Below are 17,851 nucleotides of genomic sequence, written 5' to 3'. Positions count from 1 at the left end.
CCCTGCAGAGTCTGCCTGGAACATGCTCCTAGGCCTGAATTGGTTAAATCTCTGGAGGGAGCAGTGCTTTGTCTTGGTATTTCTGCTGAAATCCAAAGAGGTTCTTGGATCACTTTGCTCTACTATAGGCAGGTGTCGTTCCCACACTGATAAAGGGCCAGAATAAACTTCCTCTTAAAAAAATTGAACATGATACCAGTAAAATAAAAGTTAAAACAAGAACTTACTGATTGAAGAGTTCTGAAAAATGCCATTTGTGAACTTGGAGATCAGTCAGTGTAAGAGGATGCTACGAGGTTTAGCATTGGACCTGAGCCGCTCAGTTTTTCAACCCATGTCTTGGTTTTGAGACAAATTTCAGGAGAAAATGCCCTGGAATGAACATTTCCTCTAAAGAGAAGGGCTCCAATAATCCCTTTTTGCCAATGAGAGAAATGGATACCAGGGTGAAAGTGAAAAACCCCTGTTTATTAACAAAAAACAAGGTCCTGGGTGACCTCCAGGTGTCAGTACAGAAATTAATAATGAAGAAAGCCAATAGTACAGTTTGACCTGAATAGTTCTTCTTTTCCTAAGATGGGCTAATCCCAACAAGGAACAAATTCCTGTCTCTTGAAATGAGCTTGACCTACGGATTAGGGGTGGTATGGCAGAAGAGAGAGCAGAGGTCTGGCCATATGACAGGAACTCAGACTCAGGGAGAAGCCCTGTAATGGCCAGAAGGATTCCCTGAACCCTGCAGAAAAGGTGAGGAGAAGTTAAAATGGTACAGAAAAGCAAGATGCCAAAACTGAAGGAGAATTTGTCTTTCTCCCTTCATAGGTTTTATTTGAGGATTGTGTCTAAGTACCTGGAAACATTTTCCTATAGCAGCAAATTCTACAGGCTGTGAGAACCTAGGGTTATGTATTGTTCCCAGGTGAAGTATTTCCCTCACTTCTGATGCTTTTATTTGTGTATGACAGCTAAAATGGTAAAAAAATGCCAGCAGCAACCTAGGGGAATATTTTAAGTCTTCAATTCTTTTTATTCTTATTGCCAAGTAAAGGTAAATCATGCTCTGCAGATGTCTGTCACCAGCACTTCCATCAAGGACTGGTCACTGGGAAAGTGTGAGTAGCAGGGGGATTTTCTGTTTAACACCCTGCCTTGGTAAAGTGTGAATATACAGTGACCATTGTAACTTCTTGGGAGATGGGTGATGAATTTTCCACTACTGCATGAAGGTTTATTTTCCCAATAGAGGAATTTGCTCTGCTAGAAGTATTAATGAGCCGAGAGCCTTCTCTCATGTGAAAATCCATCTTTAAGCCTGCTTGCTGAGCCCAAGTCATCCCCAGCTCTGTCTAGGGCAAGGGAGAGAGGAGCCTGGAGTTGGTGAGTGAGCCTGGACACAGACTGCCTGCAAAGGTGCCTTTTTCTCCATCAGCTCTGCAGAGAAACCAGGGTGATTTAGGACTGGGAGACTCCTTGTGTCTCAGCCTTTCTTGTCCATGTGAAACTCTGGTGCTTTTCCTGGTTGCTGATTAGTGGAGCAGGCTCCAGCCTCATGTGGCAGCTCTTGGTGAGTTCAGTGACAGCAGGAACTGAATGATTATTAAATATTTAAGTGTTTTAAAGATCTGTTGGGCCCTATTGTGGATTAGTGCAGTGCATAGCTTTCCTATTTTCAATGAATAGACTGGCTTTAACAGTTTGTGTCTGTTGTATCAATCTGGTGATTAGAAGCATCAAGTTCCTTTATTCTCTTCCTGGATACCTGTGTACTAAGTTTAAGAGGTCAATCTAAAATTATCTTGGACATTTAGAGTTAAGGCTGGAGAACATTCTTTTTGTCAGACTCTCTGCCTTCAATAAAGAGCAGTCCTCAACAAATGCTAGCTTTAATCTCATGTTTTTGTCAAGCATATACAAACTTGCTTTTAATTTAGCCGCTATCCTGCTGCTTGTTGTGCTTATGAAGCATTTTATTGTTGCTGTTGCCATTCTGAACTGATTGGTAAATCTGTACCAAATACTTCCCAGTGATGGAAAAAGAAACATTGAAATGTTAATAACAAAAGAGTAGGGAAGATCCAGATGTCAGCTGGGGAAAAAATGAAAACCAATCAGCCTTGATTAAACTTTTCAGATAAGAATTTGGGAACATCATGTCAGGATAAATTGTGTTTGTTCTAACTACTCTATCAGCCAAGACTGAAGCTGCTGCCAATAAGAAACTCAGGAGTGAATGCATAAAAAAAGTTACAGGGATCTGATAAGGGACATAAGTTAGTCTTACTAAAGTGTTGCCATCAGAGCTGGGTGATGCTTTGAGATTTTTTTGCCTGATACAGGCCTGACAGCCATGTGGTTCACTGTTTAATTTTAGCTTGGTCTGTGGGCAAAGGAAGGGCTTCTACATCCAGACTTGTAAAGCCACTATTTTCCATGGAGATTATTTTTACCATTCTAAAAATACATTGCTGACATGAGTACCAAAGTTTCTATCCGGACCATTCTCAAAGCCTTTCGGTCACTTACGCAAAAACTGGCTCACCATAAAAAGATTTTCTGACCTTAAAGAAGGTCCAAGAATGGACTGGAATTTGGTTTAACTTGCTCATACTTTCTGCTTTGACTTCTTGCATACAGCCCATTTTTCTGCTTTTTAGTGAGGTATCACTGCTAGAAAGCTTCCGGCAGAGTGAACCACGTGGGCCAAGCCGACGGGAGTGGAAGCTGCTCCTAACGCCAGGCATTTGGGGCTGCTCACTGACTCCACTCTCCTGCTATTCTGCTTTGAGATCCAGGGGGCTGCACATGTGCCTTCCTGCATCTCCTGAACTGTCCTGGGACATTCCTTAATTAACTGTAAGAAGTCAAGTAGGGTGCCAGCTGGCCCAGCCTGTTCTGTCATAAAACAGGGGTTTAATATGTTCAAGTTAAGGTGGTTGAGAAAGAGAGATGCAGGTAAAAACACAAGCCAGCAGGGTAATTTTTTTTTTCATTACTTTAAAGATTTTAGAAGAAATGCTTTTTTCCCTTCTCCCATCCCAAGAAAAGAGAGATCAATTTTTCTACATTCCATAAAACTTGGAACAGAAAATAGATTATTTTTAGCTTATTCCCTGGGCACTGTGTAGGCTTCAGTCTTTGGAGTCACTTTGTTCCTGGCTGCAGCAGATACAGGATTTATACAAGCTCCAGAGAAAAGAAAAAATTAGGAGCAAGAAAGATTTCAGAACAAATCTCTTGCTCTCTTTTCTCCCCCCCTTCTTCCCATTTCATTCTTCACTTACTGCTGCTCCTGCATTTTAGAAGTTTCCTTCACTTTGGCCCTTCCTCAGCATGAATTACTCTTGAAATATTTTGAACAGATGAGGGAAAGATTAGAATTGATTTTAGGATGGGGAAATAAGAGAAAGGAATAAAATCCTGGGAGGGAAAGCAGCAGAGCTGGTCCCTAGATAGCACAAGAGGCCAGGCTGCAGTAACAGGGTTAAAATACAGAGCCAGACACACACGTTTGGGGGCGAGACATGCAGATGGATAAGCTGAAGATTTCTGGCTGTCAGGAGGAAAGCCACAGCTGAGCTGGCTGGGGCAAGTGACAGTAATGAGCTCCAAGGGTGAAGTTTGGGAGAGAGTAGAGAATAAAAATGCCCCTGAGGGTAAGATGGCACTTGTGACAGCAGACTCCTGACAATTTCCTGAGACCCTTGTGCAGCCTCACATTGTTGTTATCCAAAGTGGAGCTGATTTAATCTGCTGGAGATGAGCTCCATCCCAAACAATGACTTGTGTTTTTTTCCTTGGAACAGTCCCAGATCCAGCCTGTGTGTATCTAGTGAGTAGCCCAAGCATATGTGTTTCAGATACAGAGCATGATTCTGCCTTTCCAGCATTTAAATGGTCAGACTTTAATTCTCTAGGCAGAACACAGTGTGGCTGGCTTATTTTCCCATCTCTGCAAATGAGCAAGCAGTTTTTTTCTTTCCAAACTCGCTGTAGATGTTGGAGGTGGAATCTGTTATCCTTACAACCTTCCTATGTTCATGTATGCACAGAGCACAGAACAGAAAGACAGTAATGTCCCTGGGGGTGTTTGGATTTACAGTTTAGCAGCAGAGGGCTGTTTTCTAAAATCAATACACGGTAACAAAAGGTCTGTGTCCAGACCTTGGGCAGACGTACCTGGGCTCTGACGTGAGGGAACGTGCTGTAGGCATTAATAACAGAGCAGTGTTGACCACAGCCCTGGGAATTATAGGCAGTGTGGCATTCATATTCACACAACAATGTCTCACTTGTGCTTGGTGGTTTAATTTTCTCAGGTGGGTTTGCAGCTGCAGTCACCACACCGCTCGACGTAGCAAAGACAAGAATTATGTTGGCAAAGGTAAGAGGGGGGGAAGGAGGCCACCAGACAGGCCAGGGAATGGCCTGGCCATCCCAGGGTTTCTGTAGGGTCCTTACAGAATGAAATCCAGCACCTATTAATAATCATTTCTGCCCCTGTCCTAGAAGGCAGGAGTAGATGTGAACAGGCACTGCATGCAGAACTAATGAAATTGTTGTGTTCCTTTCCTTGAATGCTTCTCTGGTCCCTTCCCAAGGGAGCTGTCTGAAACAGACCTGGGCTTGTGCTCAGCTTCCAGACTCTCATGCAGTGTCTTTAGAAGAAAAGCCTTGCAGAGTCAGAGTTAACTCAATGTTAAACTGCCCATCAGGGATTTATTCTGCTGTTTTGATATGTCTGTATGTATTTTCTGAGGAGGACTTGGATTTTCTGTTGTAAAATGTTAAACTATAGAGATTGTGATGGCCATCATCAGCCAACCAGGGCAGAAGGAAGATTGCTTATAAGATCAGTAAGTTTAATAAGTTTAGAAATTGCTGGTGAGTCTGGTGTTCCCATCATCATCTCACTGACCCAGGGCAGAGCTGAGAGCCACCAAGCTAAGAGCAGGTGGATGTTCCTAAAGCCTTTCCCAGCCCTAAAAAGAGCTGCTGTGTTGGTGAAGGATGGGCATTCTGGAGTTTCTCTGGGTGTTTTTTACCCTGTTGCTCACATCTCTCAGTTTGGGGTGTTTCTGGTTGCCAAAGTGCTCCTCCCCAGCTGAGTCCCATCTGCTGTGTTATCTGTCACTGCTGGGTTGTGTCTGCTAAAGCTTTTTGTCTTTGGATAATGTTGGTGATAAACCTGTACAAACTGGGTTTCTTTTACCTCTGCCTCTCTCCTGAGCAACCAGGGAAAGAAATGAGTGTGCTTTGAGACCCTTTTGTTTCTGTCAGTCATTTCACATTAACTAGGCATCACATGGAATTTAAGGGTCTCTAGTCCTGCTGTTTGTCAAGACAATTTTCACATGCAAAACACTACTCTGAGTTTTTTTGTTCCTTTAAATCTGAAGGAGCAGCAAAGTCACTTGGTGCTTTGAGAGTGTTTTTATTAAGGTCCTGCTGCAGTGTCAGCTGCTGGATGTAGAGCTGAGTGTGGTGCAGAAGGGACTGGCTGCCCAGTTCTGAACTGACCAGCTCTGGGACCTTGATGGTTTTGTTCTTCTGTCCCTCTGCTTCACTTTCCACCCTTTTTTTCATTCCTGGAGATGAGGAGCTTTTGCCTGTGCCTGGGGTAAGGAGGTTATGGGCATGCCTGTAATTCCTGTCCTGTAGCACTAACCAGAGGCAGGAGCTCAGTAAATAAATAACCTCTGCCAACATTTCCAATCTCTCTCTCTGTGGTACAGGCTGGTTCCAGCAATGCCAGGGGGAATGTTCTGGCTGCCCTTGGTGGCATCTGGAGGACACAAGGCCTGTCAGGGTAAGGACGTGCTGCACCTCAGGGGTTGTGTTGTCTGTGTGGTTTAGGGGGAGTGAGAGGATGGGGTGGGATCTGTTTCTGTTTAAATACTGGCAATGCAGAAAAGCCTTTTGATTGCTGCACACCTGGGCAGGGAGCAGCAGTGGGGTAGCCAAGAACAAATCCCTCAGGGAGGTTGAGTGTCCTCACCTTAGCCCTGGCTGGGGGCAGTGTCCAGGGAAGAGTACAGAAAAGTGGCTTTGTTGGGAGTGTATCCAACCTCTGAGCCCAGCTCCAGGTGCCAGAGGTGAGGGTGGCTTTGTGTTAATAACCCATGATGGACTCCTCCCTATGAGCATTTGTGATTTGTGTCCATTTAAATTCAGACACATCTCATTGCAGTCTCAGCAGTTCCATTTGAGGGGTGTCAATCCCCTCTCCTGAGGGGCCAGGGAAGGTCACCATAAGGACAAGCCCATTATGGACAGGTTTTCCTCCTCCTGGCAATTTCTTGCAGATTTGAAAGCACCAGCAAGGTCCCCTCTGTTCAATTCCCCATTTCTGTGGTGAAGCACAATGTGAGCAGGCAAGGCCAGTGTGGTGCCAGCAGTGGGACGAGCTGAAGCAGAGGGAGGAGCTGTGAGCTTTGGATCTCCCCTTAGATGTGGCCTTTAGCTCATGCCCCCAGATTTTGGCAGTGTGGAACCCACTGCAAAAGTGCAAATTTCCTGAGCCAGGCTTGAGTACAAAGAGAGGTCTGAGCAGCCTCAGAGCAGCTCTGCAGGGCTTTCCTGCTGTAACCAGAGTGTAGAAATGTCCTGGGCTTTCCTCTGACCAGCTGTGCAAGTCTGAGTGCTGTCCATCCCATCTCTCAAGTGCCTCACTTTGTCCAGTCCTGAGACAGAGAATTGCTCTCCTGCCCTTGGAGCAGTGTGGGAGCACAGAGTCTTCTGCTGGTGTTTCTGGAACATTCTGAGATGTCAAAATTATTACTGATTTTTACTGACTCTGCTCCACTTACACCACCTTGTCCCCTTTGAGTGTGTGTCTTATACCAGTAGTTGGCCTCTGAAAGTGAATATTTTATCTCCTAACTTCTCCAGTCCGTGAGGTTCAGCCTGTGCTGCCTTCAGTAGGGCTTGTGTCTCACCTGTCTTTGGCCTGGAAGAGAAACAGAGGGATTTTTGGAAGGTTTGGGCTTTTCCCTGTGGTTTTCCCTAGATTTTTAGCCCTTTCACTTTTTCAGGTCACTGTCCTAACCTTTGTTGCCCAGAGCACTGTGCACAACACAGCTTTGCAGGGGACAGCTTTCTCTGAACATCTGATCTCTGCCTGCCCAGCTAATAAAAGTTCAACCCTCTTTCTACACATGTGGGAAATAATTCAAAACAAATTGCAGGAAGTTCCTGAGCACTGATTCCAGGAAGGCATCCAGCTGTGCCCCCCAGCAGCACTCAGGCATGGGCTGTCTCAGGTTTGCCTCTGGGAGGGGACAAGGTGATGTGGCAGGGGATGAGCTTTGGGTCCTGCAGGGCTTGGTGGGCCCTTAGGGCATGTTTGGAAAGGGACTGGGAGAAGTGAGGCCATGTCTGCTGCTAGTGGAAGCTCTAAAGGGTGTGAAGAAACATGGATTATACTAAGGAAATTCCCCCCAGCCACCAGCAGAAAGTAAAAATGTGTGTTTGTGTTCTTTCCAGGGTGCCTCAGCAGTGCCCTTTCCTAAACAACCTAGAATTAAACTCTGCCCAAAGATAGCACCAGTGGACTAGGACCAAAGGGAGCACAATTCAGTTGAAATCAAAACAATGAGAGATCTGGAGAAAAAGTAACGTGCAAAGGAGGCCAAGCTGCGTTAGCTGCGAGGAAAAGGAAGAAAGTCTTGGGAAAAATAAACGCAGAGGCTGCCATGCCTGCTGCCAATTATAAATCTATTAATCAAAACCAATAAAAATGTCGGGCTTTTTTGGCCAGTTCCAACATGACATGATTTATGGCTCCTCTAATAAATCTCGTACTTGAAGAGGAGGAATTCTGAGGGCAGAAAGACGCATTGCTTATTGCCACCTTATTAAAACCAGAGCACAGGGCTCAGCTTCCTGGTCTGCACCTAGTAAATGCCTCTGCTCCACGCCAAGAAATTCCACATCCCTTTCTGTCAAGGGAGAGCCAGGACTGGCAGGGGTTAGGATAGGGATGGGGTGAGTGGATCTGTGAACCTCTTTGCTCTTGCCAGAGGAGCAGAGGAATCATTCACAGAAAAGGGGGTTTGCATCTTGGCTGGTGGCTTTTCTCACAAGGAGATAGAGGTGTTTGAAAGCCATGGATGAAGCTTCACAATTTATTGGTGAGAAACACAAGGGTTATTGAATGGTGATGCTGGTGAGGTGGCCTGTGTAGAGTGGTGGTGCTGCACCAGGTGTCCTGTTCCCCCCATGAGCTTCCCAGCCAGAGCAGAATTGGCACACGTGAGGTACTGATTTAATTTTGAAATAACAATCCCTCGACATCGTTTGGTTTTATTTGTTGAAGTGTGGGTTATGAATCTGGATTTCAGTGGAAAAATACCAGAAGGGCACATGCCTCAGCAGTAACAGCACATGCACAGAGAAAGCCTCTGTGGCTGAGCAGCCCCTCGAGGAGAGGAGAGCAGGGAGAATTCTCTTTGGGGAGTAGACAGGGGTCCCATCTCTGGGGGGATTTCACCTGGCAGCCAAGCAGGGGGGAGAAAGCCTCCAGCACTGGGCTGCAAGTTACACACAGTGCTTTATTCAGCACTGGCCCCTCTGTGCTGTGTCCAGGCCTTGCACTGCCTTGCTCTGTTTCCCAGGGAAGTGGTAGAATTAAAACATGTGTGACTGTGGTGCTTGGGGACAGGGGTTAGTGGTGGGCTTGGTAATGCTGGGTTTTTTGGGCTAAATGATTCAATGATCCAAAGGGTAACTGCAGGGTCCTCTTAGGAGCTGAGGAGTGGCAGAGTGCAGACACAGACCAAATCCAGCTAGAACAGCAGACCTCTGCCCACCAGAGCAGTTTCTGATGGGGCCAGCAGAAATAAACCCAATTTGTCTCATCTGCTGATGGAGGCAGGCGTGGTCCAGCAGGGAGCAGGTTGGATCAGACCTGCCACAGAGCTCGTGGGATTTGGGACCTCCCTGCAGCTGTTGAGCTCTGCCCTCACGCAGAGAGGGAGCCCATGGGGGAGGCATGGCCTGGCAGGTGGGAACAGGAAACTGGGAGAAGCAGGGCCAGGATTCTTGGAAGTGATGGTTGGTAATGGGGGTTGCCAGGGATGCAGCTTCTGGGTAACTCAGTTATGGGCCCCTGTTTGTGTAATAGCTGTGTCTCGAGTGGGCTGTTCTGGAAACAAATGTCTGCCCCTGCTCCCGTAATGAGGCTCCCTAATTCGGCAGGAGAGGGATGCTGTGTGCTGCTCCCTAGGATTTGCCCTATCAGTGCCCTGTCCATACATGCCTTGTACAAATTACTCTGTTTTAAAGCTGTCATTATGGTAATAGGCCCAATTGCTGTCTAGTAAAGCCATAAAATGTTTCCATCTGCCTGTGTGCTCCAGGCTCCTTAGCAGAGCTCATTACTGCCAGAGGTTTCCCTGTGCAGCGGGAGCAGGGAGCTCCTGAGCAGCCAGGTCTCACCAGGAATTACAGCTTGTTCCTCTGTGGACACCTCCTCAGCAGTGCTTGGGACAGCCAGGGACAGGATCCCAGTGCAGCTCAGCCAGGCTGAGTGGATGGATCTGGAAGGGGGGTGGGATGCCAAATGGATTCGAGTTTAATCCTTGCTTGCCACAAGGGAAGCCTGTAATCCTCTGGGAGGAGGCACTGGCCTGTCCTGAAGTTGTTAAACCAACTGTGAGCTTGGATGTGTCAAGCAATTGGCTTTGCATGAGTGTCCTGTTAATTTTGAAGAGCTGTGCAGATCAGGCACCTGAAAGGGTGGCAGCTGAAGGTGCCACAATGGAACATTTCTGCTCCCTCCCTGTTGTGTGTTCCTGGGAACGAGGCACTGCAGTGAGCAGGGCTGGCTGTGCAAGGGGCAGCCCTGAGAGGCTGTGGGGGCACTGGGGACAGGATGTTCCCACCTGTGTGCAGCTCTTTGTGGCCATGGGATTGATTGAGTTCCCCATCCCAGTGGTCCACGATGGCCTCTGCCTTGTCCTTCTGCACCTGAGGAGTGTGGAGAGGGGTTACAAACCACAAGCTTTGGGAGTGCTGTGTTAGGGAAGTCCAGACAGATCCCTGCAGTGAGCAGTGGGGTGGGATTTAAGAAACCAGCAAGGGAGAGTTTTCCTTGGCTTTGCTTCCCCAAGCCCCTGCATCCGCTCCCCGCTCGTCTCTCAAAGCTCCTTCCCTCTGCCTTCAGCTTGTTCGCAGGTGTTGTCCCACGGATGGCAGCCATCAGCCTGGGAGGCTTCATCTTCCTGGGGACATACGAGAAGACTCGGCAGCTGCTGCTCTGAGCCAGCCCAGCCCATCCCATCCCATCCTGCCGGAGGAGGAGGAGCCGGGCTGGAGCGGAGCCTTCCTCCCGCAGCCCTCCCAGCAGCTGTCCCGCAGGCTGAGAGCCACTCTCCCTGCCTGAGAGAAGTAAATCCTCCAATAATCCAGTTTCCCAAACATGAAATTTTCCTGCATGGAAAGTGGGTGAGGTAATTTGGAAGAGTTGTGCCAAAAAAGTAATGTTTGGGGGGTAAACAGCTAATTACGGTGGCTGCAAAAGGCATTATTAGAACTCCTGCAGGGAAAGGGTTTTGGAAAGCTCTGGCTTGGGGGCTGAGTGGGGAGGCTGAAATAAAGCAAGTTTTCATCATTCAGTGGCACCTGCCTCGTAACAGGGGAGGGGAAGGGGCTGATAGAGTTACAGCCTGCTGCCCTCCAACAGCACCAAAGGATCCTGGCCTGGGAGAGCTCTTTGTCAAAGACAATCATCCATTTGTTTCTGATTCGGGCTGTATTTGTGGAAGTTTATATTCCTGTTTATACCTACAGGTGCTCAGCAAGCATTCCTGTGTGGGAGCCAGTGCAGCTTTATTAATCACACTCATACTTCTCCAGTAAAAGCACAGGCTTGTGTTATTTTACAGCTGTGCTTGTGCAAAGACACGGAGCTCTGCCTTCTTTTGGTCTTCATCCCTCAGCTGCTGAAGCTGCAGGAGGATGGAAGTGCTGGGATGGAAACCTGGGAGGGAAGCAGGGAGGGCAAAGCAGGGAGAACATCAGAGTTCTGCTGATGTAGAGGGAGAACAAACACCAGACCAGGTCAGTGTCCTGACACCAGTGACACCAGAGCCCTGCCCAGAGTGCCTACAGCACAGGCTGGGTGTCTTATTATATATAAATATATATAATAAAACATATTAGCAGTATTATATATATATATATATATATACTGCTATCCATGACAGAGTAGTAAGACTTTTTAGAGGCCAAAACTTAGAAAATAATTGGCAGACAAGTAAAGCATACAGAACAAAGGACATAATTCTTAAAAAATAATCTTCAATTAAAATGGGGAATTCAGCCAAGTCCTGTATTGGCTGGTTGGTAACACTGCTCATTAGCATGGCTTGGTGTAGCTGTGCTTCCTGCCATTTTGAGGCTGTCTCTTTTATGACATTCTATAAATACATGTATCACATTCAATTTTGGGGGCTGGGGGAGAGGGAGATTTATTACTCTGTCCCAAAAATGTACATCACATTTTCTATTGAAGCTCTTTAAACATGGTGAGGGGGTTAACACTGCAGTTGATGCATTTAATTACTTGAGCTGTAAATAATCATCTTTATATCATTGGGTCCAAATGGTGCATTTTTTTGTTGTTTTTATTTAATATTGCAGAATCAGTTTTTGTCATCACCTTTTTTTTTAAAATTAAAATAAAAAACCCCAACCAAAACCCATCCAAAAAATGATTCCCCTTCCTGTGTGCCAGTGGAGCAGCTCTGCACCAAAGGCCAAAGGTACCTGGGAATGGCAGCAGGCAACTGACAGCCCCAGCAGGTGGCCAGGGCTGTTCTGCATGCACCAGTTTGCCTAATATGGATAAAAAGGACATTTTTAGTTTTGGAATTGCAGGGAGAAAAAATAGACCAAAAAATGCATGGGTTCCTCTATGACTGTTTGCCTTAAGTTTTAGCAATGTTTTATTTCAAGTTTACCAAAATTTAATGTAGCCCATTACTAGGATAAAGTGGGATAACAAATTTTACACCAGGCACCAGCCTCTTAAAACCCCTCTCAGTTTTAAAAAATTTTAACTCCTAGATGTGTTAAGGAACTTTGAATATTCTTAGACAACCTGCTTTATACCCAAAGTGATAATTTCAAGGGGGAATTAATTTCAATTTTTAAAAAATCTACAGAAGCTGAATTAAGATTTTTAGTTGAAGCAGGAATTCAGGCTTATCTCCAAAGCTACCCCTGGAATTTCCACCCAGGGTGGGGTTGGATTTTGGGAACACCAGAGGTGTTCACAACTGCAGCTGGGTCTGGTGCTGTCCTGGCCCTGTTTTTACTTGCACACACACACACACACCCTACCCCTCATCTGTTCTGTTCTCACTGCCAAAATAGGGGGGACTTGCCAGATACTAAAGCAAGCTGATATATTGGAAATGTATTTCCTACAAGTTCTGTATTGTATTTTTCCATCCAGCCCCAAATTCCACCCCATCCACATGCCAGGCTGTCAGAGCCCCACGATCTCATGGCCCAATTTCAAGAGCAGGTACTTTGGGAGTTAAATCTCCATTTTCATGACAGAAAGACAGGAAAGAGATATAGCAATGGATTAGAATTTTATTTAATTTCCAACTGAAACTCCCAAAAGCTCACTCTCAACAGATCAGCTGTAATATTATAAATGAACCTTTATTAAAGACACTTCAATGCCGTTTGTTAGACACTTCAATATCTTACATGTTTTTCAATGTACAACATTGTACCAAATTCTCTAATAAATAAATAAATTTGTACACAAAAGTAATACTTCCTCTTTCACATTGCCTCTTAGAAGCAGCAAATTCACATATTTAGTGGAAGTCATAACATTAGGCAGTTAACTTTATTCAGAACCATTATTTTCAATGTTAACATGGCAAATATGCTTTTGTATCTGCACTGGTGATGACATTTCTGCCAGCAAAACGAGCCCATTGAATCATTCCCATCTCCCCCATGTCCCTGGTTCCATGAGTTAGTTCTGGAGCACTTTTCCCTTCAGCAAAGGGAAAACTGTGCTCGGTTTATAATTTTCTAACCTCCATTTCCTTTGCTCTGAATAAACTTGGCACTCACCATAATTCGCCGCCTGTCTCAAAGTGCAATCGTGTCAATAGTCAGGGACTGGGACAGACAGGTACTGGCTGAATTATGCCTGGCTTCATCCAGGGGCAGCTGCTGCTCCCCCTGACCCCCAGCTCCTTCCCTTACAGGAGCTGAGGCTGGGCAGGACCAGCTTGTGACAAACCAAGGGGCAGCTTGCAGCCACTCCCTGAAAGCCCACACAGCCCTGGGACAAGTCCCTCAGTGATGGAGCTCAAGTGACCATGAAGTGTTTCTGCCCTTGTCTCTGCTGCTTGTTCTGAACCACAGTCCTGGCAAAGGTGGATTCCCAGACTCGGCCTCACTGGAACTGGGATTTGGGTTGCTCCTAAGGAAAAAAGGAACAACACCCCCTCCCACCCATGATAAACCTGCCCCTAAGTAGTCATCACCAGAGTTAGCAACCTCATGTTAGCAGAACTCAAATCACAAAGAACTGGGAGTCCTCCATCCACAGGTACCAACAAACACCAACAGAAAGCAACCTTCCTATAAATAAAAAGCGTCATTGTGAAGTCAGAAGTGACAAAGATCTGTTTGACTGAGGTGGGCATTTCTTTATATACCCCCCCATTAATGGATGAACTTAAAAGACCACATAAAAACATTTGGGACATTTCCATTTAGAAGTCTGTTCAACCATGAATCCACAGTTTTCCTGATAAAACAAGTGTATTTCTAACTAGCCCAGAATTGCTACACAAGGCAGCATAACTCACTTGAAGGTGATGTTTTCATATAGAGTCTGGCTGTTCAACTACAAAGTGTAATATTGTGTTGCAGAAAAAAAAAGGTATTGGATGAATTAGTGATACAGCTGTCCCCTCAGGAGTACAGTTCAGTTTTGTTGTCAAAACAGCTCTATGGTTTCAAACCCCCACAGAACAGATGTGGGTTTTGGGTGTGAAAATGCATTACACTGGCACAGGTTATTTATTCTAAGCAGGGCAAGGCTGGATTGCTGCACACACCTCAGACAGGTAGAGCTGGGTCCCTTTGGGAGGGGAAGGGCCTGTGGTGAGGCTGTGGTGCTCAGAGCTGTGCACACATGGCAGGTAAAACCTCTGTGATGACGTGTTTGAGAGGTGCACTGGTGTGAGACCACCCCTGGTTTACTGCACAAGTTATTTATTTTGGTAACAACTTCTTCCCAGTCAAAACAGCCTTTTCCTCTGGTTGTTTTGGGGCTCTACACTGCTGAAGAGCTATTTAGTGCCTCCTGTGTGGTCCACTCTGAAGTCTCACACAGTCACAGTTCAAATACTAATTTTTATGAAGTTTTGAAAAATAATGGAATTCAAGTTCTTCCACCAACAGGAAAATATCAGGTTGCTATGTAATTGCTCGCTGCTTTTTTTTCTTTATAAATTTCATTTGACACAATTGAAGATCTCTGTTATTAAATGTGTTAAGTACAATAAATTTCCAAGGGGAAGGAAATTTGTGCTAAGTAATCCAATTGAATCACAGAAAGTCTTGGGTTGGAAGGGACAGAATCACAGGATTAACTAGGCTGGAAGAGACCTTTGAGATGATCAAGTCCAACCTATGACCTAACACCACCTTATCATCTAAACCATGGCTAAGTGCCAGATCCAGGCTTTTTTTAAACACATCCAGGCACGGTGACTCCACCATCTCCCTGGGCAGCCCATTCCAATGTCCAGTCACTTTCTGTGAGGAATTTTTTCCTAATGTCCAGCCTAAACTTCCCCTGGCACAGCTTAAGGCTGTATCCTCTAATTCTGTCAGGGGTTGCCTGGGAAAAGAGCCTGACCCCCACCTGGCTCCAGCCACATTTCAGGGAGTTGTAGAGAGTGATAAGGTCACCCCTGAGTCTCCTTTTCTCCAGGCTGAGCACCCCCAGCTCCCTCAGGGGTTCCTCTCAGGGTTTGTGTTCCCAGCCCCTCTGGATGCGCTCGAGGGTCCCAAGGTCCTTCCCAAACTGAGGGGCCAGGACTGGACACAGCACTCAGGGTGTGCCCTCAGCAGTGCCCAGGGCAGGGCAGAGTGAGCTCCCTGCTCCTGCTGGCCTCACCATTCCTGGCACAGACCAGCAGCCATTGGCCTCCTTGGCCACCAGGGCACTCTGCTGGCTCATGTCCAGGCAGGTGCCACCCAGTGCCCTCAGGTCCCTTTCTGAACTCTGGGCACTGTCCAGCCACTCTGTGCCAGCCTGTAACACTGCAGGGGTTGTTGTGGCCAAAGTGCAGGACCCAGCACTTGGACTTGTTCAATTTTATGTTGTTGGATTTAGCCCATCTATCCAGCCTGTCCTGACCTTAAAGATGATCTTGTTCCAACCCCCTGCCATGGGCAGGGAGACCTTTCCTTAGTCCAGGTTGCTCAGAAGTGCATCCAGCCTGAACACCTACAGGGATGGGACATCTGCAGCTTCTCTGGCAACCTGTACCAGTGCCTCACCACCCTCACAGGGAAGAATTTCAATTTCTTCTGTATCTAACCTAAATTTCCCCTTTTTCAGTTTGAACCCATTACTCCTTACATTGAGGGCACCAGAAGTGTGTGCAGAACCCCAGGTGGGGCCTCACCTGAGTGGAGCAGAGGAGAATCTGCTGCCCACAATGCTCTGGATGCAGGCCAGGACATGGTTGGATTTCTGGGCTGTGAGCACCCATGGCTAGGGCATGCCCAGCCTCTGACCCACCAACACCCCCAAATCCCTCTCCACAGGGCTGTTCCTGGTCACTTTTCCACCCAACCAGTACCTGGGATTGCCCCAACCCCAGTGTACATGGTGTAAAGGAACTTCCACTGAAAAGAGGACAATCCCCTTGGAACAGTCTGGCTTTTAAAAGTTCTGTTTATGCATTTAAGGCACCAGAATTATTTCTCTCACAAAGTTTAACAGCAACCTGATACTGAAAACAATATTGCCAAAATTGTAAAATTTCACTCAGTTTTCCATGCACTAAAGATTAAAATAGCCTCTGTAAAAGATATATATTTTTTTTATATATATATTTATATATGAAAACTCTTATGTACAATTGTATCAAATACTTTTTCTCTTTACACAATAATCCCTTGCATTTATGTGCTTCATATGCAAGTTGACTTTTGAACACTTCATACTTCTCAGGGAAGTTTTAAACTATGTACAATCAGATGACGCTCGAACAGGAGTTTGTTCCCCATACAAGCTTGTTTCTCATACCTCAGTTGGTTGCCTTTGCCAGGCCATCAGTTCAAGATTCGAGGTAGAAGTAAGTAGCCTATATACTCTGTGCAAAAAAAGAAAAAAAAATCTTAAAAAAGTAATAGTGTGTTTGTTAATTTGCACGTGGCAGTCAGTCTGTGCTCTCAGTCCAGAGACCTGTTGGGCAGCTTGGGCTCATGAGTGGAGTCGTGGGGCTGGGCTGTGCTGCTGCTGGGCAGGAGAGCCTGCTCCACGTCTGCTTCCCCCTGCAGATCCAGTAGTGCTGGGGATATTTCAGGAAGCACGTTCAGTTGCTTTAGTGACCCTCCTGCAGGCGAAGCTCTCACCAAATTAAGGTTGTTAAGCTCTGAAGGCTTTGCTGCTGCTTGTGTAGAGCCTGCAAAACCCCAAAGGAGCAGCATGGTTAGGTGACCCTCAGCCCGCCAAGCACTCCCACCCTCCATAGCCATGGAGGCTCTTCCCAACCCTAACAATTCTATCCTCTGCCCAAACCAACCCCACCACTGCCATCCCCAGGCTGAGGGGAGCACGTGGGGCTGTGCCACAGCCCTGCTGGTGGCCCTGGGGACCAGAGGTGACCCGAGGAAGGACGTACCGAGCGCGCCCTCGGGCCGTATCCTGTCGTGGTTGCTGGGGTAGAGGGTCCCGTCTGTCTCCACCCTCTTGCCACTGGCAATGCCATTGCAGGGCTGGGCATGAAGAAGGCTGGTGCCTGCACCCCTCTTCCTCTGGTGCTCCCTGCTGCTCAGTGCATTGGGGTGGGTGCTCTCCACAGTCTTTAGGCCCTGGCAGTCCTTGGGGTAGGGGTGGACGCTCTCGCTGTCCGCGCTGCCGCTGCACTCCGTGCACACCACGGGCAGCCCGTAGCCTTGGGGGAAGAAGGGAAAATCAACAGGGTGAGAGGAGCAGCTGGAAGGGGTCAGCACTGGAGCACACAGATCATGGAAGGAAAGGGCAGTTCTGTGCAGCTCACTGGGGGAATCTCTCACTAAATAACTTCGTGGTCTAACACAGGGCTACTACACATCCACCATCACTCAAGGTAGTTCCAATTAACAGCTTTAGTTAGTTAGGGATTCATTTTCACTCCAAAGTACTTGTAACTTTTTTTTTAAATAAACTATGCATTTATTTATGCATTTATTTCCTTTCCCAAACTTTCTAATCAGGGTAGAAGTGCAAAGTGGAACTTTACTGTAGCTGCTTTAAAATACCAAGTTACCTTTCTTATTTTTGTGCTGCTGCTTTACAGGGAGCAGCATCAGCTTGCACTGTTATCTCAAAATATGTTATTACTGGTAATGGTATGAACAGATGAGCAGGATTCAAAGCAGCAAGGAGTTTCTAAGAAAGTTGAAAGTTAATTTCCTTAGTGCACTCAACAACTTTCCATTATTTAACTTCACATTAGTTTCTCCTAGAGAGAAAATTTGTTTCATTGGCTGATTTTCTGTGCCTTTTACAATGCAGTGTGAGAACAGAAAGCACATCCTAAAAGTAGAAAAGTATGAGTGGAACACCATAGAAATTGGCAAAGAGCAGAGG

At 46.4% G+C, this 17,851-nt stretch overlaps 2 protein-coding genes across 7 annotated transcripts in view; one reads left to right on the top strand and one right to left on the bottom strand.

Moving 5' to 3' along the window:
* The window catches only part of SLC25A26 (solute carrier family 25 member 26), an 82,100-nt gene extending 71,491 nt beyond the window's left edge, over positions 1-10,609 (top strand). For 5 of the 6 annotated variants that reach the window (XM_071439390.1, XM_071439389.1, XM_071439388.1 and 2 more), the window contains 3 exons: positions 4,317-4,381; positions 5,733-5,806; positions 10,163-10,609. In XM_071439390.1, coding sequence (XP_071295491.1) covers positions 4,317-4,381; positions 5,733-5,806; positions 10,163-10,259 — 236 coding nt within the window. In that variant the 3' untranslated portion in view covers positions 10,260-10,609. Of the gene's footprint in view, positions 1-4,316; positions 4,382-5,732; positions 5,807-7,482; positions 10,132-10,162 lie in introns of those variants that run through there. The other variant, XM_071439386.1, reaches the window with a different exon arrangement.
* Positions 10,610-12,582: 1,973 nt separating this feature from the next.
* The window catches only part of LRIG1 (leucine rich repeats and immunoglobulin like domains 1), a 94,479-nt gene continuing 89,210 nt past the window's right edge, over positions 12,583-17,851 (bottom strand). Inside the window, 2 exon segments of the mRNA XM_071439384.1 lie at positions 12,583-16,682; positions 16,902-17,174. Coding sequence (XP_071295485.1) covers positions 16,450-16,682; positions 16,902-17,174 — 506 coding nt within the window. The 3' untranslated portion in view covers positions 12,583-16,449.

This window comes from Agelaius tricolor, unplaced genomic scaffold (assembly GCF_023055355.1).
Source record: "Agelaius tricolor isolate 1412-34295 unplaced genomic scaffold, bAgeTri1.0.p SCAF_14, whole genome shotgun sequence".
NCBI classification, from domain to species: Eukaryota; Metazoa; Chordata; class Aves; order Passeriformes; family Icteridae; genus Agelaius; species Agelaius tricolor.
Note: the sequence above shows the minus strand (reverse complement) of the source record. Positions and strands in the feature narration are given on the sequence as shown.